Raw genomic sequence first — 23,107 nt, forward strand, 5'->3', positions numbered from 1 at the left:
CATATTTTAACTGAGAAACTGAAGAGCTGTGGCTTCACTCCTCCTGCTGTTGCACTGATGAAAAGTTATCTTTCCCACAGAACTCAGCGGGGTTTTTTCAATGGTTCTTTTTCTTTTTATAAAGGTTTAGTATGTGGTTTACCACAAGGAAGTTGTTTGGGTTCTCTTTTGTTTTCTGTTTTTATTAATGATTTGCCCTTAACCGTCAAAAAAGCATCAATGACAATGTTTGCAGATGACTCAACTTTTTACTATGATTCAGACTTAATCATGTTGATAGCAGTCTTTCATGGACAGAGCACATACACAGAGAGATACACGCTCATACACACACACACACGTATGTTTTTGTGTAAAGTGTGTTCATCCCACAGGTGTAATGGTTTTTATACTGTAGAAACTGTATACTCTATGGCCCTTCACCAACCCTACTGTCACAGTGTCTGGTTTGTGTTCCCTGGGTAACCACTAGATGTCCTCCTTCCCCACGGTGTCTGTCACTTCCTGAACTACATTCCCCACGATCCCCGTCTCCTCATTGCACTCAGCTGTCCCTGGTCATTAATCATTGCACTCAGCCAATTCCCCATTAGCACTGTCATTTCCCTGTGTATTTATACCCTGTCTGTTTAGTATGTGTCACGGAGTCCTTGTATTTAACACACCACTCCTGAGTTCTGTATTTGCCCGTTTATTTTGTACCTGTTTTATGTTTAATTGCCACCTTGGTTTTGACCCCTGGATGGACTGATTTGATGTACGCTTTTCCCTTAATTAAAACTTACTGCAATTAGATCTTCTCTTCCTCCGTTCTTGTGTGGATCGTGACACCTACCCCTAACCCTAACCCTCACAGGAAACTTTGTGCATTTTTACTTTCTCAAAAAAAAACTCATTCTGTATGATTTATAAGTGTTTTGAAAAATGGGGACATGGGTTATGTCCTCATAAGTCTCCCTCTCCTTGTAATACCTGTGCCATACCCATGTCATTATACAGAGTTGTGACCTGATATGTCACAAAAACATGCCCACACACACACACACACACACACACACACATTAGAGTGTTTCCAAGAACAAAAAGAGCTGCTACATCCTCCATCAGTCACTCACACCTCTGCTGTCACATCCTTTTCTCTGTCTTTTGATGTTTTTCCATCATCTTATCACACACCATCATCACCCCCTCCATCAGTCTGAGACACACACACACACACACACACTCATCCGCCCCTCCATCAGTCTGAGACACACACACACACACACACACACACACAAACACACACACACACACACCATCATCAGCGTGAAGAAATTACTGGCAACATGGGCACTATTTTCTCTAATACATTAGAAGCTGTAGCCCCCATCAAATTGAAAAATGTTAGAGAAAAACATACTGTAACATGGTATAACAGTAATACTCACTCTCTCGGGAAAGAAACTCGTAGTCTTGAACGCAAATGGAGAAAAACTAACTTGGAAGTTTTTAGAATTGCATGGAAAAATAGTATGTCCAGCTATAGACAGGATCTAAAAACTGCTAGGGCAGAGCATATACACAAACTCATAGAAAATAACCAAAACAATCCAAGGTTTTTATTTAGCACAGTGGCTAAGTTAACAAATTACCAGACGCCACCTGATTCAAATATTCCACCAACGTTAAACAGTAATGACTTCATGAATTTTCTTCACTTATAAAATACATAACATTAGAAATACAACCACGAATGTAGATTCTACAGCGTCTAACACTTCAGTTTCATCCATCGCACCCAAAGATAAACTGCAGTGCTTTACAAATATAGGACAGGAAGAGCTAAATAAACATATCACTGTATCTAAACCAACAACATGTTTATTAGATCCTGTACCCACTAAATTACTGAAAGAGCTGTTACCTGTAGCCGAAGAACCGCTTCGTCATTATCTTTAGGTCACGTCCCAAAACCATTCAAGCTGGCAGTTATTAAGCCTCTTATTAAGAAACCAAAACTAGATCCTAGTGTACTGCCAAATTACAGACCCATTTCAAGTCTTCTGTTTATGTTTAAAATTTTTGAAAAAGTTGTGTCTGCTCAATTGAGCACCTTCCTGCATAAAAATGATCTGTATGAAGAATTTCAGGATTCAGGATTCAGGTCAAAATATGGAGTGCCACAAGGCTCCGTCCTAGGTCCCCTTCTATTTTCATTATACATGTTGCCCCTTGGTAATATTATTAGAAAATACGGAATTAGCTTCCACTGTTATGCTGATGATACTCAGCTATATATCTCAACGAGACCAGATGAAACTTCTAAATTATCTAAGCTAACAGAGTGTGGTAAAAATTTTAAAGATTGGAAGACAAATAATTTTCTCCTAAATTCGGATAAGACAGAGATATTAATTATTGGACCAAAAAACACTACACAGAATCTAGTAGATTAAAGTTTGCAACTAGACGGATGTACTGTTACTTCCTCTACAGTCAGAAATCCTGGTGTTATATTAGACAGCAACTTTTGAAAATCATATTTCCCATGTTACAAAAACTGCATTCTTCCATCTTAGAAACATTGCCAAGCTAGGAAACATGTTATCTGTTTCTGATGCAGAAAAGCTAGTTCATGCATTCATGACCTCTAGACTGGACTATTGTAATGCACTTCTAGGTGGTTGTCCTGCTTCGTCAATAAACAAGCTACAGGTCGTCCAAAATGCAGCAGCTAGAGTCTTTACCAGGTCAAGAAAATATGATCATATCACCCCAATTTTACAGTCTCTGCACTGGCTACCTATTAAGTTCCGTATCAGTTACAAATTATCATTACTTACCTATAAGGCCCTAAATGGTTTAGCTCCTGTGTACCTAACTAGCCTTCTACCACGTTACAACCCATCATACTCCCTAAGGTCACAAAACACCTTCCTGATAATGTTCGGGGTTCAGACACACTCTCTCTGTTTAAATCTAGATTAAAAATCAATATCTTTTGTCAAGCATTCGAATAATGTATCTCTTAAATTGTGAGTGTAGTTGTATCTGATCAAATGTGCATTTTTTATACTTTAGCTTGTGTTAAACTAATTAATATTACTTTGTTGGAACAGCAGCTATGTGTTTGAATTCACAGCGCTGATTGACTCTGGTTCAGCATTAAACCTAATTCATCAAGACCTCCTTACAACATTCAACATTCCCGTACTAGAATGTGATCCTCCTATCAAGGTGAACGCTGTAAACAACAAACCCATTGGAAGTGGAATAACTCAACAAACTCAACTCATGAAGATGCAACTAGGCCTATTTCACAGAGAAACCATCACATTCTATGTCATTGACTCTACATGTCATGAAATCATGCTTGGAGACCCCTGGTTATCTTTTCACGACCCAGTCATCTCTCAGAATAGGTGCAGTGCTCTTCCAACGCCAAGGACAACCAGGCAAGCTTTTTCCCTGTGCTTACTTTTCTAGAAAACTCACGGATGCTGAGCATAATTATGATGTCAGACACAAGGAGCTACTGGCTGTGAAGGCGGTCATTGAAGAATGGAGGCACTGGTTGGAGGGTTCCACTCACCCCTTCCAGGTAATCACTGAGAATCTTAAATACATCAAGAGTGCTAAAAGACTAAATCCTCGCCAGGCTCGCTGGTCCTTGTTTTTCACCAGGTTCCACCGTGACCTACCGTCCTGGCAGTAAAAATAGCAAGGCAGACGCTCTTTCCAGGAGACATGACCATCCACTGACAGATCACCAACCTGAATCTATCCTGCCACCGTCTGTCATCATAGCACCAGTCACTGGGGACTTTATAGATGAAATTCAGAGAGAACAACGCAACAAACCCGCACGTCAGGGTTGTCCCGCTAACAAACAATATGTTCCTTCCAGGCTTCGACTGCGTGTCATGCAGTGGGTCCACACCTCACTTTGTTCCGGGCATCCAGGTATCTCACGCACACTACATCTCACGCAAAATTCCTTCTGGTGGCCATCTATGGTTAAAGATGTAACAAATTACGTTAAGTAATTCCCAAATAACTTCCATCTGGTCTGTTACAACCATTGCCCATACCCCATAGACCTTGGTCACACCTATCAGTAGATTTTGTCACCGGTCTACCCACATCTGACCACTTTACCACAATCCTAGTAATTACTGACCGCTTCTCCAAGGCTTTTAGGCTCATACCCCTGAAAGGTCTTCCCACAGCGATGGATACTGCTCAAGCGATGTTCCACAACGTCTTCAGGATTTACAGTATCCCCGAAGACATTGTTTCAGACTGAGGAACCCAGCTCACGTCCCAGGTATGGAAAGCATTCTGTAAACAATTGGACATTAATCTCAGTTTAACTTCAGGTTACCACCCGCAATCGAACGGGCAAGTGGAGATACCTCAGGTCATACTGTGGATGTGAACAGCATCGCTGGTCAGAGTTCCTTCCATGGGCAGAATACAGGCAAAACTCATTGAGGCATTCATCTACTCCAATGCGTGCTAGGATACCAAACCCCCATGTTCCCGTGGTCAGGTGAACCATCACTAGTACCTGCAGTCAACGACTGGATTCGCCGTAGCGAGAGGGTGTGGGACATCGCTCATGTATGTCTGCAAAGAGCTGTCAGGAATCAGGAGATTCAAGCTAATCGACGACGTCGCCCACATCCTCCCCACCAACCTGGACAAAGGTCTGGCTCTCCACATGGACCTCAAGTTACGGCTGCCCAGCAGGAAGCTCAGCCCATGGTACGTTGGCCCATTCAAGATTTTAAGACAGATTAATGCGGCCACTTATGAACTTGAACTCCTGTTAACTATCGTATCTCTCCCTCCTTCCATGTTTCCCTCCTGAAACCGTTCCATCCGGATGCTGACCCCAACACCGGGAGCCAGGAGCCACCTCCACCGCTGGACATTGATGGAACCCCGGCATATGAGCTAAAGGAGTTGTTGGACTCCCGACGGAGAGAGGGTCAGCTCCAATACTTGGTGGACTGGGAGGGATACGGACCAGAGGAGAGATCATGGGTAGCTGCCCACGACATCCTGGATCCCTCATTGACTGAGGAATTTCATTGAGCTAGACCCGATCGTCCAGCACCGCGACTACGGGAAGTCCTCGCAGAGCAGGGGATTCTGTAATGCCACGCCAGCAGAGGGAGCCCTTCCCTGAGTTCTGACTGTGTGCTGCTCCCTCTGCATCACCTGTTATTTCCTGTTTGGTGGACATTGAAGCATATCTTTAGCCACTGTTACTTCGCAGAGTATTCCCAGCCTGACACTCTTACCGAACGTTATTCCCATTGCTACACACGTTTGTTTTTGTGTAAAGTGTGTTCATCCCATAGGTGTAATGGTTTTTATTCTGTACAAACTGTATATTCTATGGTCCTACACCTAACCCTAACCCTCACAGGAAATTTTGTGCATTTTAACTTTCTCAAAAAAACTCATTCTGTATGATTTATAAGTGTTTTGAAAAATGGGGACATGGGCTATGTCCTCATAAGTCACACTCTCCTTGTAATACCTGTGTCATACCCATGTCATTATACAGATGATGACAGAACTAGTTGAAGAACTATGACCTTTAAATGGAAAAATCCTCTGTTTCTCATTGTCTTTTATTTCTTATTAACTTTTATTATACACATGGAACAAACAAGTGGCACGGCTGATATCGTGGATGTTTTCTTATTCGCAGGAGCTTTAGAGAGAAGCGTCTGAACACTGGAGCAGCTTCACACGTCTGACCTGCTGGGGTTTATTCCTTCTGAGAGATATAACCCATCAGGAACAGAGACGTGTCCGTCTGAGGCTGTTTCTGTCATTTCTGTCCTAAACACAGGCTTTTACAGTTTAAGAAAGGTCCTCATTGCATCAACCACTGATGAACACATTCATTTTTATTTTAATTATCATTCAGTTATTTAACCATGTATTACTGTGTCTTTGGAAGGCTTTTGTCCATCAAACACTTTATTTGAACTTAGTTTGTGAAGTCTGGGAAACCTTGACATAATATCATGTTTAACGTGCTTTATGTTGTTAATAACAACAAACCTAATATAATTTTTGCTCTTTGTATTTTGCATCAGTGGTACACTATTATATTATTTACATCAATGTGATGAATGAGCTTCGTCAAAAGTATTCAAAAGTATTGACATTATATTAACTACAATTAGTGATGTGATCTGGAATCAGTAAGGGACTGTAATTATCAGGTAATAGACCAACTCTGTATGTGAGTGTGTGAGTGTGTGTGTGTACGTGTGTGTAAGAGTGTGTGTGTGTACGTGTGTGTGAGTGTGTGTGTGTAAGAGTGTGTGTGTGTGTGTGTGTGAGAGAGAGAGAGTGTGTGTATGTGTCTTTGTGTGAATGAGAGTGAGTGTGTGTGTGTGTGTGTGTGTGTGTGTGTGAATGCCAACATCACCTCCATCCTACACAAGATCACCTCATATTAATATAAACAATAATATAATAAACACAGTGATATTATTACAAAGGACTTTAAAGGACATTAACTGACATTACTGACTGTCGGGTCACACACACACACACACACACACACAAACACACACACGTCTCCAGTCTCACTGCTGCTTGTGTTTTGTTTTGTTCTCTGGTTTCATGGTGTTTGACTTTATTGGTAGGAGTTACTAACAGGGGTCAAAGGTCAGCAGTCCTGTGACAGCTTCAGTTTGATAAACGCAACACAAACCTCACAAACAGTCGTATGTCTACATCGAACACCAGAACCTCAGGAATGCCAACAAATCAGCACCGACTGACTTTCCTGACTGAACCACAGAAACTCTCTCTCTCTCTCTCTCTCTCACACACACACACACACACACACACACACACACACACTTACTCACGCTGGTCTGAACTATTCTGAATGAACTATTCTGGTGATATTGTATACAGTGGTTTTCACAGTAGTGTATCAGCTGAAGTGGATCTGTCTGGACAGGTCTGGAATGTCTGTGGGATTTTCCTGAGTAAAGTGTTGAATCACTGCTGATGTCAGACAGTTACAACATCAACCTTCACTCAACACGGAGAGCCAGTTTGTTCGCCAGCATGTGTTTATTTCCCACATGTGCATTTATTCATCAGTATATCCTTTCTTCAAACGATTGGTTCCTGAACTCTTCCTAAACCTGTTTCAGTCTTCCTCGTGAGCTCGTGTCGCTGCTTCTGTTTTCTGCGCGGTGTGTGTCGCCCTCTGGCGGAGGATGCTGGGACTAACACCAACACTACTCGGACATGTGTGCTACGAACAGAAGCTAGCGTGTAGGGGAAAAAATCATAGTAAAAGTAAAATAAACACATTTTGCTCTGGGGTTATTTTGGGGGCATCTGTCTGGATTTGTAATACCAAAATTCAAATGTTTATTCTACAAACACACAACGGAGGAAATAAAATGGTGAAGAAATCCCACACTACAATCATATTGCAATTCTTCATAAATAATGTTATATATGTATCAAATATATTACAATAACCACACACGCGTACACACAACAAAGGTGCATCTTGATTTTTTTTCCAGAATTTAGTTGAAAACATTAAAACCATGAACTGAAAGTCTGTTATTCAGTTCATGTACCTGTAGCTCAGCTTGTGTTGTATGATTGCACTAGATGTCAACATGGACCCGAGAAATGATTTTCCCATAACAGCTTCAGCAAATGATTTTAAAGTCAATTTAATATTATTACATTTACATTTTGTTTATTTAGCAGATGCCTTTATCCAAAGCCTTATAATGTGAAATAACATAATTTCCAATTTAAAATTTAAAAAAACTATAGTACATTTGTAAAATTATAAACTAGATAAACACATAGTTAGAGGAGAACACGGGTCTTTGAGTGAGAACTAAAGGATGCATTTCCATTTAGTTCTATGCAAAATGAACAGTTTCATGAATATCAAGAAAACAAGTGTAAACGATTTCATCGTCTTTTACTGGCAAACATTGATACTTTAAAATATTTATTTGTGTGTTTATTAACTCTAACGTCCAAATAATATCGTGAATTTTCAAAAGTATGTAGATATTAAATATTTAGGAAACAATGACCTTTGCGTAACAATAATGCGCTTCTGTAGTGTCGTCATCACGTCTCAGCTGCTATTGGCCGGCGCAGGTCACGTGATCAAAACAGTGTCATGGCGGCGTCCACAGCGGTCCGCGCGGCCGTGAGCTTCACTCAGAAGTTCGTCCGAGTTTCTCCGGACTGCAGCGCGTGCCCGCTCTACCGACTGAACCTGTGCACCGGAGCCACCGACGGGTTCACCGCTCCGAACAGACACCTGCGGACCAGCATCGGTGCGTCCTTCACACACACACTCTCTCTCTCACTCTCACAGACTCTGATGGGTTGTTATGTGAGTGTGTGTAACTGCGGTGTGTGTGTGTGTATCAGGTGTGTGTCAGAGTGCAGACAGCAGTTCACCGGAGGAGGACGAGCGAGTGTGAGTTCATCATCAGATCAGTCCGGTGCTTCTCCAACTCTAGATGCAAACTCTTTCACGAAGGGATGACGTTTCAACCGATTTCAGGGTCTTTTTTTTATCTTTTAATGGCAACTTTTTTAACCTTTATGAACGTGTGTCACCTTTAATTAAAATGTTACATTTATTCATAAATGCAGCTAGAATAACAATATATATATATAATAAATTAGAGTAATACGTCTTCATAAGTCGGACAAAACCCATCTCTGCATTACAGAAATGGCATTTAGATGTATTAATTTCACACATACTTTAAGATCAATGTTTTAAATACAACATATGTTAAACATAGAAATATAAAATGTTGGGAAAAATGTAAATCATTCGTTTTAAAGGACTGATCACTCAGGAACAAAGCAGGGGACTATCTTTACGAATGGGATTCAAGAACCAAACACCACAAATGTTCTGTTGTGACTCTGTTTGGGTCTATTTTACAGTTTAATATAAAACATAATTTTGTGTCTAAAACTTGTATTGTTTAATATTAGCTCATGTTCATCTTTTGATTAACTTATTTATTCATTATATATCATGAGATAAAGTAGAAAACACATGATCTTGAAAGGATGTGCTGCTTTACTGCAGTGTGAATGTGGTTTACATCGACCGCTCCGGTCAGAGGATCCCCGTCCAGGCCAGGGTCGGCGAGAACGTTCTGTACCTGGCACACAAGCATGGCATTGAGCTGGAGGGTGAGTCCAGACGTCTCTTCATCTCTGTGTGTTTGAGGCTGGTCTTCATCAGCTGCTCTCTGTTCCTCAGGCGCCTGTGAAGCGTCTCTGGCCTGCTCCACCTGTCACGTGTACGTCAGCAGCGAACACTACGAGAAGCTTCCCGAGCCTGAGGAGAGGTGAGGAGCGCTCGGCTCAAGCTGGTGCTGGTGTCCGCTGGTCTGACCTGTGTGTGTCCTGCAGGGAGGATGATATGCTGGACATGGCCCCGATGCTGCAGGAGAACTCTCGTCTGGGCTGCCAGATCATCCTGACGCCGGAGCTGGACGGCATGGAGCTGACCCTGCCCAAGGTCACCAGGAACTTCTACGTGGACGGCCACGTGCCCAAACCTCACTGAGACTGAACGGAGACACGGATCATAAAGCACTGTGTGATCCGTCACTAACGATCCTGGTCCTCGGTGAGCGGGTCACAGAGCGCTGGACTCCTGAGCTCCTGCCGAATCTGGTGCACAGGTATCTCCACACCATGGACTCCGGCGTGGCGCTTCATTACCCCTCATAGAACCACAACATTACACCGTTTGCGTTAAAGGGTCAGGTCTGTCATTAATCACTCGTCCTCATGTCGTTGATCTTCAGAACACAGATGAAGATATTTCTGATGAAGTCCAGAGCTTTCTGAGCCTGCACACACAGAACAGAACTGAAATGTTTCAGCAGAAAGTGTTGAATCAAGTCGTCACACGGACTATTTTAATGATGACTAGCTCTTAAATGCTTAACTTCTGTTCTGTGTGTGCAGGGTCAGAAAGCGCCGGACTTCATCAGAAATATCTTCATCTTCATCTGTGTTCTGAAGATCAACGACATGAGCACAAGAGATTAATGACAGAACTTTTGAAAGTTTTGAGTGGACTATATCTTTAAATGTACTGAAAACATCAAAAACTTTTATTTTCATTCAAAAGTTTATTTTTCTTGTATGAATAAAGCGAAGCCTCTTTTAGATCCATGAGGGTTTTCTGCATCAGTGTTTTATGATAGTTAGGCTATATTTGTTTAATGTTTCTGATGACTGTCATGCAGATGTTGTTATGTTCATAGGTTTATATTTCACATGATCCTGCTCGATGTCTAACTAACATTACTGTAGAACTATATGTTACTGATGTGCAACAAACACGACTGTGATGCACAAACAGGCTTGGTTCTCTTCATACACCTCTTTCTTTGTTGTTTTCTGCACATCATCTCCAAATGTTTTCCCAAGAACAGAAACATTCCACTTCAGAAATACTTCCAGGCGAGTGTAAATGTGAGTGTGAGTCTGTAGTTGTGGACAGATGCTCCACATCTGCTCGGATCCAGCTGATGAAGATGTGTTTACACTGAGAGACTAATGTTCTGCAGATCATTTCATTACTAACAAACACAAGAATCTGTCAAACGCACAATTATTGTCTCTGCTCCGATTATTCAGAAACCATAAATGTGTTGAAGGTTTATACAGTATTAGAAATGTCATGTTTGATTCTGATGTATAAAATAAACAGGCAGGTGTCATTATCCATGTGTTTGGAGTTGATCATTAATTCTTTTCAATAAATGAGCCCATTATCCACTTCACTCGTTAGTTCTTGAGGATGTGAGATCCGGGACACCTGCTCATCACGTCACGTGACGGTCGCTTCACACCTGAGAGGATCTGATGTTCTCCAGAGACTGAGCGGTGAGTTTATCTACATCTGTTCAGAATCACACAAACACACACTCCTCGTGCTCGGGTGACACTGCTGAGCGGGAGCGCGCGCGCGGGTGCCTGCCGATGCTGTGGAGCGCGTGCCGCGCGCGGGAGATTGACTGTTACATTGTCGCGACTGCTGAGAGGAAACTCGTCTATCTGTTACATTGTGAGTTATGATGACGTGTGTGAACTGCGTTTACAGTGTTCTGGAGCAGAACTCAACTATCAATCGCTGTCAAGTACATGTTTAATAACTTTCATCTTGATTTTCTCTCTGTCACTTTGTTTTCCGTCAGTTCAGAGGTAAATGTTATTCAGGACGGCCGCTACAAGATTTTGTTTTGTTTCATATCCCCTCCACATTAATAATAATTCTGTCTGTCCTCATTATGTCATTGTGTTTGGTCTCGAGTTTGATGATGATAAGATGCAAGTTTTCACAGTGATCTTTACTACAGAACTCGAATACATCACTCTGGAAAAGTGTAGATACTGTATATATGATATCCTCCTGACTAACAGCTGAGGAGTTTTGTCTTCTGTGATGGAAATTATATTTTAGTGAATTTCTGTGAGACCTTACATGTCCCAGTTTTAAGTCAGGAGCATTCAGAGCTTCTCAGAGAGGGCAAATGATTGGATGTTTCACCCTGGCCACGCCCTCTGATTGGTCTTTAAATATGGCTGACGTTCATTTAGTGATAAAGTGTAACACCCTTATGGAAATGTGGTAATAATCGTTTAAATCTGACTAATTTTCAATTTTTCATTCCCACCTTGCAGGCTCAAATAACTGCATTTATGAATATAGCAGGCTTATAGGTGCGCACAAGCAGGGGAATGAACCGTTAATAGTTTGTGCTATACGCTCCCATGTCTGCTTCTTGTCCCTTGCTGTGACACCCGGCCCGAATTTTCCTTTAAGAATGGCCTTGTGTTCATCCACTAACTGGGCTAACAGTAAACACTGTTCCTCTGTCCAGTTTGGCTTTCTCGCCCTTCTTTGTTTTGATTCCATGCTTGATACATTAAAACTAAAATTCAAACCGCAACTTAAATAGGACAGCAATCGCTGTAATTGGAAAGAGTGGAACAATTTTTATCATTCTAAGCCAATCAAATACTTTATAGGAAATTAAAAGCATGGTAAATAAAAATTAGATACACGCATATAATGTGTGTGTGTGTGTGAGAGAGAGAGAGAGAGACAGCGAACGGTCAAATAGGAAAAATTCCGCATGTAAATTCAAAGTGAGAATTAGAATACATCCTGTACTTAAAATCACTCTTTTTCTTTCCTTCTTGGACAACCAACCAATCACAGTCTTCAAAAGATTGTGTCATACATTGGGTCAACCCCGCCTCCTCACTAAGCTAAACGTTTTTGTCTTTTCCTTACTCAGAGTTGCTCTCAGATCGATCCCAAATCGCTCTTAAGCTAAGACTCCTACGTAAAAGTTTTTAAGCTAAATTAAGAGTTTTCTGAGAGGATTCTTAGAATCTTTATGAATACGGGCCCAGACATTTATAGTGTTACAGAAGATCTTATTTCAAATAAATGCTGTTCTTTTGAACTTTCTTTTCATCTGTCACTCCTGAAAAATTAAAATGCATCACAGTTTCTAAAAAAATAATCTGTGTTCAACATTGATAATAATCAGAAATGTTTCTTGAGCAGTAAATCATCATATTATTCTGATTTCTGAAGATCATGTGACACTGAAGACTGGAGGAATGAAGCTGAAAATACAGCGGAGCATCACAGAAATAAATTACACTTTAACACAGATTCACACAGAAAACTGATGTTTTAGATCGTAATAATATTTCACAGTTTTACTGTATTTTTGATCAAATAAATGCAGCTGTGGTGAGCAGAAGAGACTCTTTCAGAAACATTAAAACATCTTACTGACCCCAAACCTCTGACAGGCTGTGTGAACGCCCTGGGTGTTTAAATCTGTTATATTTGAATGGCTTGAGTGTCTCAGTTAATGTTCTTCTGTGTTTCAGTAAACCCCTGAGGAAACATGAGTTCTCATGTGTGTTCTCCAGAAGATGTGCAGCACCAGCAGGTGACCCATTCCTCCATCCTCCTCCTGCTTCAGGAGGCCACCAAACTCACTCCTCCAGCGGGCGACGAGCGCTTGCGTTCTGCACCGTCACATGTAGAGAGTGAAGACAGCGGGTCACCCGTCCTCTCCGGCCGTGAAGACCCAGAGTTCAGCGGCTCTTTCTCTGTAGTGCAGGAGTCTGAGCGCAGCAGCAGTGCATGGGAGGTGATGCGTCTGATCAACCAGCAGTGTGAGCAGCTGCTGCAGTCCGGCTGTGAGGACCGAGGAGCGCTCGACCTGCACCCATCAGACGCCTCCGAGACCGTGCTGACGCCCAGACCTCCGTCTGAGCCCGAGTGTCCCGCTGGTGCTTGTTCCTCTGTCATCGAGCTCACAGATGTGGAGAATATCAAAGATCCCCAAGATCTGGCTGAGCTCATAAAGACACACACAGCGGATCACATCCGCACCAGTGAGGAGACCGAAAACACGTCTGTGCTGCACAGGTCCAGAGACCAGGGCCATTCAGATCATGAGGAATCTGTTGTCCCGTCCACAGGAAATGACTGTGCGCCCATCAGTCCTCTTGACTTCACTTCCTGTCTGGTGTCTGAGCGAGACTCTGAGAGTGTGTGGCTCCCTCTGAACGCCTCTGAAAACACACCGTGTTGCTCACAATCAGCCGACCTCAACAATAATCTCCTAGAGAGTGTGCACAAGGAGCTCCAGACGTGTTTGTGGGACACTGGCAGACGGACGCAGAGGAAGCAGCCTCGTCCCACCCGCAGCCCTGACCCGCAGGACCCTGAGGTGCAGGGAGTGACCTTCAGCATGGCCCCGCAGCTGGACGCTGGTCAGAGCCGACTCGTCATCACCTCCAACTACAGGTGGAGCGTCTGAGGGGTGAGTGTGGTGTGTTTCTGCTCCGGAGGTTGATGATGTGTCGTCCTCTGCTCAGTGAAGAGATCCAGCGCTGGAGGAGAAGCAGGAGCAGCCGCAGCCGAACACAGAGGAGCAGCTCCGAGGAGGAGAGCGACTGCTGCGGTGTGTCCCGTCAGTACTGCACCCCGGCACCAGAGGGCATCACACACACACTCACACACACACTCTACACACACTCTCTCACACACACACTACTCGTCACTGGTGCTCGTGCTGAAAGTGTTAAAGCTGAGTGTAAGCGCAGTGTTTGTGCTCCAGACATGAATGATTCTCAGGGATGTAGATTTGATTTTGAAATAAAAGCAAAAATCCTCCACTTTGCATTTATGATATAATTTTATGTCATCTAAACCCTTTATTTATAGATATTGTAGACCACTCACTCATGAATGGAGTTTATATAATGACACAATTTTAATGTAAACATTACAATGTAGTTTTCTGACATAATATTTAACATAATATTTAAACAGGTATGCGTTTCTTTCTTCTGTTGAACACAAAAGAAGATATTTTGAAGAATGTTGTTAACCAAATAGTTGACCGTAGCCATTGACCGTATTTTTTTTTTTTTTTATCATACAATGGAAGTCAATGGGTGCCGTCGACTGTTTGGCTACCAACATTCTTCAGAATGTCTTCTTTAATGTTCTTTAATATAGAGTTGTGGAACAGTTTGAGGATGAGTAAAGGGTGAGAGATTTCTTTATTTTTGAGTGAATTGTCCCTGGACTCGTGTGTAGAGTTTTCGGGTCCCTCAGAAGAAATGGCTTCAGTTCGTCGCAGTGGTTCTAGTGAAAGCAGTCCTGGTTGTGTTCTGTGTTCCTCAGGGAGTAAGATGTGTGCGTCGTGCTGCACGAGGAAGACTCCTCTCTGGAGAGACGCTGAGGACGGGACGCCGCTCTGTAACGCCTGTGGCATCAGGTGCTCTCCTGCTCTCCTCACGCTTAGTCTAAAGATTTTTATAGTTACTCTTCATTTATTCTTCTAATGAGGCCTGATCTAGTGCTCTGGTGGTTTGGGCAGGTATAAGAAGTACCGCGTGCGCTGTCAGCAGTGCTGGAACATCCCCAAGAAGGAGGCAAACACACAGTCCTCGTGTCAGAGATGCGGCGAGGTCCTGAAGCTGAAGTGATGGGACACTCATGCGCTCCTGACGTCTCTGAAAATGGTTAGTTCCTGTAGATGGACTGATGAAACCCAAACATGACCATTGACTGTTCACTTATTTAATTCACACATTCTTCCTCTTGTTTTGTGAAAATTAACTATTTATTCATGGTTTGTGTATTTTCTTTGGTCTGATTTGTGTTAGCACTGGCTGTGTTTCTGTTCAGAGGTCTTCTGTGCTGGAATTCAATATTAAATTGTATTTATAGTGCTCTATTGTCAGTGCTTTCTTAAGCATTATTACGTAGATCCTTTGTCATCTGATTAACGGGTCAGTCATATGATATACACAGATTAATATGAATATTTGTTCTCTAATGATGGACGTAAGTGTGATCAGATCAGCTGTACGTCTCTGAACAGGCTTCAGTTTCTGAGTCGAGTCTCAGACGTCCTGCTGTTGATGTGATGATACCGGAGTCTGATTATTATGGAAGCTCTCTCCTGATTGACTTCGGTGGTCTTCAAGCAGACGCTGCAGGTTCTGCTGTGGTTTTGGTCACAAGGCTTCGCTGAATCTGTCTGTGATTCGCCTGTAACTGGTTTGATCAGAGTCTTGTTTGGTGAGAGATGAAGAAGCAGATCTGCTGTGATTGTGTTTGTTGTGATATTTCTGTGCGTCTCGATCTGTGGTATTTCTGCTTATTTAGATTAGGGTTTAATGGTGATCGGGCAAAATGTAAGAGGACAATTATATTTAAATGTTTTTGTGTTCACTCCCAAAAACTCTGCATCCAAAGACAAAATATAGTTTAGTTCAAATATTTAACCAATGGAAATCATTCAAACGTTGAGCTGAGTAACAGGAGATGTGTCTCCAGCAGGACGCTTGTCTCTAACACACACACACACACACACACACACACACACACACACACACGAGGAAACGGAGTGTGTTCTTCCTGAAGGGTCAAGACTGATGTGCGTCAATATCACGAATAATAAAATGTGACTGTAATACCAGAACAAACACTCAGTTGAATACTGAAGCGCATGAATGAGTCCGTAGATCTGTAATGTTCAAGTCGTCTTGGCTTTACACTGACCGCTGTGTCTCACACAAACCTTTGATTAGATTCGTGACGTCACAACATTGCAGAAGTCAGACTCAGTGTAACACACTACAAGTAACACACGTTACCAAATCAGATTACTTTTTCAAAGAAACTAGTAAAGTAACATTACTTTTTAATTAAGAAGGAAATATCTGAGTTACTTTTTCAAATAAGTAACTGCAGTTACTTTGTCAGGTTCAGTATTCTGCTAAATAAAAATATTCAGAATATAATACAAACCTGCAATAACTAAATATTAAATAAGACATTTATAGTTTTATTTAATATCATTTTATGAACCAATTTCTTCGCTACTGACCTTTTGAGCTAATTCAAACATACTAATTAGTATATACTGTTTTATTTGTGTTCTTGCTGAATCGTGTTGAACTTTCTTCCCCTGCGTCATATTCTTCATGTGATTAGATCTACTGTACAGAAGAGAATTCACATTTCCTTCAGCCTGATCCGCATTCACTTCACTTCTGGTGTGAAACGGCTTTTATATTTGTAAAATAACTTTTTTTTTTTTTATATTAAAAACAAACAAACAAGCCCTGCCCGGATTTAAAAAGTAACTCAAAACTGCGTAATGCATTACTTTCCTTAAAAAGTAACTAAGTAACATTAAGTCACTTTTTTTAGGGAGTAACACAATATTGTAATGCATTAGTTTTAAAAGGAACATTACCCAACACTTGTCATATTTACAGTTCAGCTGCAAGAAATGCTCTTTATGAACTGAGAAAAACATTTTTATCTCTGACGTTTGTGGTGTGTTTCATAGTTTAATGAATCCATGATCTCAGGCGATCAAGAACAATATGATTCCTCATGATCGGAGCACTTTAAATCATTCACTATTGTCTTTGTCTGAGTATGCTGTAGTCCTGAACTCTTGGAATGAAGCTGAAGTGGCCTGTCAATCAGAAACCCGGCGGCGCATTAAGAGATGAGTTATGAATAATGAGCATTCGTGCGCTCACACCTGTGACCACGGCACATATATCCTGTTTGGAAAATGGCCGACGCTGTCGCTGAAGCCTTCGACATCAAGCCTCCCGCCCTCCAGCGCTCCAGCAGGAAGTGTGGACAGGAAACAGCTGTCCCTGACATCCTCCCTCTGCTGCTCCAGGTGCATCCTGGGTACTCTGCGCTCAGCGGCGTGGACACATCTCTATCTGTGAGCGTGGGCTCGTGTTCACCGGCCGCTGACGGATCTCGGTGATGATTGTGTTCAGACGCTCTGCTGAATCTGTGGAGGATTCTCGCTGTGTTTCACGCTCAAGCAGCCGCGCGTGACGGATATATTTAATCACACATGCAGGTGTGAGCACAGCAATGGTTTCTGCATATTATCAAACCGCATTATGTGTGCGAGTTCATTTAGTCCATGAGAGCAGATTCATGAGTTCAGTTTTTTTTCGTTGTAATGAATTACTTCCTGCCAAACTGACAGTTATCCGTTATCACATGTGATACTTGAAATCAAAATGTTTGAACACTGTGCTCCAAATCATGTTTTGTAAGAATAAAGATAACTAGATTTCTTAGTTTTTCTGAAGCTGAAGGGAGAGTTGTTTTGTTCGTGTCGATCTCAGCAGTGCTCGGGGGTTGAGGCTGGTTGCCGGGGTGTTGCTAAGGGGTTACTGAGGTATTCGGAGTGGTTTCTAGGGCATTGCAAGAACGTCTTGAAAGTCTGTTAGTGTGTGTGTGTGTGTGTGTGTGATGCCAGATTTCCTCTGTAACCATCCACAATGTTTCAAGTGTGTGACAATTATTTAATAATATATCGACTTATCACACAATGTATGTGTGGATGACCTCAATCAGTTTTGGTGACGCCATATATCAGCCATTATATATAATAAAAAAATCTACATAACACAGTTATTTGTGCATTTTACTTTTTTTCTACTATTGTTACATGGCACTTTGTTAGAAAATGTTCAGCAAATGTTCAAGGCAGTTCATCATGGAATTCACTGGGGTGGTGTTGGTGTAGTGGATGAGACCGTGCCTTTGGTGTGAGAGACACGGGTTCGAATCCACTGAGACACCAATGTGTCCCTGAGCAAAACACTTAACCCCTAGTTGCTCCAGAGGCATGTGACCTCTGACATATATAGCAATTGTAAGTAGCTTTGGATAAAAGCGTCTGCTAAATAAATAAATGTAAATTCAGTGATGTCATCTCTGTTCAGTTAAATAGTGTATGTTTTTATTTGCAATCAAGTCAATGATATCGCTGTAGATGAAGTGACCCCAACTAAGCAAGCCAGAGGCGACAGCGGCAAGGAACCGAAACTCCATCGGTGACAGAATGGAGAAAAAAACCTTGGGAGAAACCAGGCTCAGTTGGGGGTCAGTTCTCCTCTGACCAGACGAAACCAGTAGTTCAATTCCAGACTGCAGCAAAGTCAGATTGTGCAGAAGAATCATCTGTTTCCTGTGGTCTTGTCCTGGTGCTCCTCTGAGACAAGGTCTTTACAGGGGATCTGTATCTGGGCTCTAGTTGTCCTGGTCTCCGCTGTCTTTCAGGGATGTAGAGGTCCTTTCTAGGTGCTGATCCACCATCTGGTCTGGATACGTACTGGATCCTGGTGACTGCAGTGACCCTCTGATCTGGACACAGACTGGATCTGGTGGCTACGGTGACCTCGGAATAAGAAAGAAACAGACTAATATTAGCGTAGATGCCATTCTTCTAATGATGTAGCAAGTACGGTGTTATGTGAAGTGTTCCGGTTCTGGTTTACCTAATTAATGCAGCCTAAAAATCCTTTAACGGATTTGGATATTAAAAGCATATTAGTATGTTATGTGTAAGCCAGGTTAAAGAGATGGGTCTTTAATCTAGATTTAAACTGCAAGAGTGTGTCTGCCTCCCGAACAATGTTAGGTAGGTTATTCCAGAGTTTAGGCGCCAAATAGGAAAAGGATCTGCCGCCCGCAGTTGATTTTGATATTCTAGGTATTATCAAATTGCCTGAGTTTTGAGAACGTAGCGGACGTAGAAGATTATAATGTAAAAGGAGCTCATTCAAATACTGAGGTGCTAAACCATTCAGGGCTTTATAAGTAATAAGCAATATTTTAAAATCTATACAATTTTCAGTAGCACTTTATTTTACAGTCCTGTTCCTCATGTACATACTATGTACTTATTATAGTAATTACAATAACTATGTAATAACTAGATACTAACCCTGAACCTACCCCTAAACCTAACCCTACCCCATGTAGTTACCCTTTATTACCAGAACCTTCTTAGATAAATACACTGTAAGTACACTATAAGTACATGTTAGTACACGTACTGTAAAATAAAGTGCAACCCAATGTTAGGGATAGGGAGCCAGTGCAGTGTGGACAGGACCGGGCTAATATGGTCATACTTCCTGGTTCTAGTAAGAACTCTTGCTGCTGCATTTTGGACTAGCTGTAGTTTGTTTACCAAGCGTGCAGAACAACCACCCAATAAAGCATTACAATAGTCTAACCTTGAAGTCATAAATGCATGGATTAACATTTCTGCATTTGACATTGAGAGCATAGGCCGTAATTTAGATATATTTTTGAGATGGAAAAATGCAGTTTTACAAATGCTAGAAACGTGGCTTTCTAAGGAAAGATTGCGATCAAGTAGCACACCTAGATTCCTAACTGATGACGAAGAATTGACAGAGCAACCACAACTGCGGAAGTCGTGGCCTAGTGGTTAGAGAGTTTGACTCCTAACCCTAGGGTTATGGGTTTGAGTCTCAGGCTGGCAATATCATGACAGGTGCCCTTGATCAAGGCACTGAACCCCCAACTGCTCCCCGGTCACCGCAGCATAAATGGCTGCCCACTGCTCCGGATGATATCTCCCAAGGGTAACATATAAAGCGTGAAGAGTAGCGGCCCTAGTACTGAGTCTTGAGGTACTCCATACTGCACTTGTGATCGATATGATACATCTTCATTCACTGCTACGAACTGATGGTGGTCATATAAGTACGATTTAAACCATGCTAATGCACTTCCACTGATGCCAACAAAGTGTTCAAGTCTATGCAAAACAATGTTGTGGTCAATAGTGTTGAACACAGCACTAAGATCCATATACACTATATATATATCCTAATGACAATGAGGAATTAATAATAGTCAAAAGAGGATCTATGACTTCTGGAATCTATGACACACTCACTCGTGTGTGTTTTTTTTGTAAAGTGTGTTCATCCCATAGGTGTAATGGTTTTTATTCTGTAGAAACTGTATATTCTATCGCCCTTCACCAACCCTACACCTAACCCTAACCCTCACAGGAAACTTTGTGTATTTTTACTTTCTCAAAAAAACTCATTCTGTATGATTTATGTGTTTTGAAAAATGGGGACATGGGTTATGTCCTCATAAGTCACCCTCTCCTTGTAATACCTGTGTCATACCCATGTCATGCCATGAGTTGTACACACACACAACCCCCCCAACACACACACACACTCTCTCTCTCTTTCTCTCTCTCTCTCTCACACACACACACAAACGCTCACACACATGCATACGCTCACACACACGCAGACACTCACTCACACACACATGCGCACCCACACTCACACATGCACACACACATACACACTCATACACACACTTATTGCCCTAAACAATTAAGCCTTACAGATCTGTATCTCTGACACACAATAGTGTTTACATGGATGGAGGAAATGTGTCTCAAACACAAGTGCGAGTTAGCAAGAGACGATTGTATATTGTACATGAAGTGTGTGTGTGTTGACGTAATTTTCTCTCTTGTCCTCTTCATAACCCTCTGTCTGCTGTTCAGATCATTTACACAGATGAAAAGTGATTATCCATGAAACACACACACACACAGAGTCATTTATTGCTGCTTTGTTGTTGCGTGTGTTTAGACAGATGCACAATACAGGTGACTTTTGTTTGAAACAATTGCTAAGATTTCATCCCTCATAAGGAAACACTCGCTGCTATAATTACCATCAGTTTGACTTTCACACAGAGAGCTGATCGAGTCTGAGTTCAGGAGCAGATTCATCACAACGGCTGATTTACAGACGTCTTTCTGAATGCATTTATCTAATTGTGTGAAATGGGTTATGATCACAGGTCTGTCTGTTGTTTACATGTGGACTGGGGCTAGTTGTCACACTGGTAGTGACAGTGAGTTTCTGTATAGACTGTAAAGAAATCTTCTGAATATCTTCTGGTATATTGGTCTGATACTGTCTCCTGTTTGTGGATGAAGCACTAAAAGGCCAAGGTTTTGAGTTCCTGACCCCACTGCAGTGTCCAGTAAGAGGTGCTATGATTCTGGACTCTGGCCCTTCAGGATCGAGTTTGGTGACCCCTGGTGTAGAGTAAATGTGATGATACTTGAAGCAACTTTTTGAGCAATGTTACCGTCAAACGACAAGCAGGTTAGATAAAAACTCCTAATCTGCTGATTATTAATAGTTAGTAAGGTAGTTGTTCAGTTTAGTTATGGAGTGGATTAAGAAATCTAAAATATGGTCATGCAGAATAAGGCATTAATATGTGCTTTACAACTACAAATATTGCAATATGATAGTAATATGCATGCAAATAAGCAGCTAGTTAGTAGAGATAATTGGTCTTTAAAATGTTACCAAATAATCAAATCCGTCAGTTTAAAGGAACAAATTGTTTTAAATAAACAAGGGCAGATTGACTCTTGAAGCTCCATCGTGTGTGTGACTGAACACTGAAGACTGTCGCATGTATTTTTGGAAATGGAGAGAAGCATTTCTCAGTGCGGTTAAAACTCTTCGTCTTAATTTAACACTGAGGCAAATCTCCACAGACGTGACGGCGAATTGGAGTCAACCGACCGTAACACAGCTGCTATACATACTCACACACACTCACACACACACACACACACTCATACACACACACATACACACACACACACACACACTCATACACACACACACTCACTCACACACACACACACACACACACACACACACACACACACACACACTCACACATGTTTGTTTTTGTGTAAAGTGTGTTCATCCCATAGGTGTAATGGTTTTTATTCTGTAGAAACTGTATATTCTATCGTCCTTCACCAACCCTACACCTAACCCTAACCCTCACAGGAAACTTTGTGCAGCTTTACTTTCTCAAAAAAACTCATTCTGTATGATTTATAAGTGTTTTGAAAAATGGGCACATGGGTTATGTGCTCATAAGTCACCCTCTCCTTGTAATACCTGTGTCATACCCATGACATTATACAGAGTTGTGTCCTGATATGACACACACACACACACATATCTGTGATGCTGGACTGATTCTTCATATGATTATTTTAATGTGATTAATGTTGTTTAATTGTTTTCATGATAAAACCAATTGTATTTAATTCACTGATAATTTAATGCAGTTTTAGGTGTTTATGCACACAGTTAAACTCACTACACAACAGGTGCATGAACACATACATTAGTTCTAATGATAATGAATCCAGATGATTCTAAATTCTTAATTAGCAGAAAGGCACCCAAACGATGTCCACACACAGTCTCTCAGTAGAGCTTCACCTGTCTTCAGTCTCTTCATGTTTCATTCACAGAAGATCAAGTAAATCAATGTGCAATGTGATTCGTCATGTCACCCTTATTTTATTTTTTATTTACATTTTTTACATCTTTTTTTATATCTATTTTTATATATCTATTGCTTTTCTAGTAAATTGACAATACATTTTAGTGTTAACTTACTGATAAACCATGATTTCTGTGTGAAATGTTGCTACTCTGATTTTAACCTCAGATAGGTGTGTGTGTGTGTGTGTGTGTGTGTGTGTGTCAGTTAGTGAATCAGATCAAAGTGTTTGTGGAGCTGTGCAGTGAGGCCTGAGATGAAGATGTG

The 23,107-nt window shown here is 41.6% G+C and overlaps 2 protein-coding genes and 1 long non-coding RNA gene across 6 annotated transcripts; all 3 read left to right on the plus strand.

Moving 5' to 3' along the window:
* Positions 1–3,083: 3,083 nt before the first annotated feature.
* On the plus strand, positions 3,084–5,395 carry LOC113095172 (uncharacterized). Its single transcript, XR_003288288.1, has 3 exons — positions 3,084–3,583; positions 3,667–4,749; positions 4,897–5,395. It is a non-coding gene; the product is annotated as an uncharacterized LOC113095172 (long non-coding RNA).
* Positions 5,396–8,152: 2,757 nt separating this feature from the next.
* Positions 8,153–10,781, plus strand: LOC113095161 (ferredoxin-2, mitochondrial-like). Its single transcript, XM_026260793.1, has 5 exons — positions 8,153–8,348; positions 8,446–8,494; positions 9,125–9,231; positions 9,302–9,389; positions 9,454–10,781. The coding sequence occupies exons 1-5, from the start codon at positions 8,189–8,191 to the stop codon at positions 9,608–9,610; spliced, it is 561 nt and encodes a 186-aa protein (XP_026116578.1). The 5' UTR covers positions 8,153–8,188; the 3' UTR covers positions 9,611–10,781.
* Positions 10,782–10,838: 57 nt separating this feature from the next.
* Positions 10,839–15,336, plus strand: zglp1 (zinc finger GATA like protein 1). Of its 4 annotated transcripts, none has more exons than XM_026260790.1 (5): positions 10,964–11,125; positions 12,973–13,900; positions 13,972–14,066; positions 14,786–14,879; positions 14,982–15,336. In XM_026260790.1, exons 2-5 carry the CDS (start codon positions 12,990–12,992, stop codon positions 15,088–15,090), a joined length of 1,209 nt encoding a protein of 402 aa, XP_026116575.1. In that variant the 5' UTR covers positions 10,964–11,125; positions 12,973–12,989; the 3' UTR covers positions 15,091–15,336. The 4 variants fall into 4 exon arrangements, with proteins under 4 accessions (XP_026116574.1, XP_026116573.1, XP_026116575.1 ...); XM_026260791.1 differs by having other exon boundaries at positions 13,972–14,057; XM_026260789.1 differs by lacking the exons at positions 10,964–11,125; positions 14,786–14,879; positions 14,982–15,336 and adding an exon at positions 10,839–10,944 and having other exon boundaries at positions 13,972–14,317.
* The last annotated feature ends 7,771 nt before the right edge of the window (positions 15,337–23,107 follow it).

This window comes from Carassius auratus, unplaced genomic scaffold (assembly GCF_003368295.1).
Source record: "Carassius auratus strain Wakin unplaced genomic scaffold, ASM336829v1 scaf_tig00215630, whole genome shotgun sequence".
Lineage (NCBI taxonomy): Eukaryota > Metazoa > Chordata > Actinopteri > Cypriniformes > Cyprinidae > Carassius > Carassius auratus.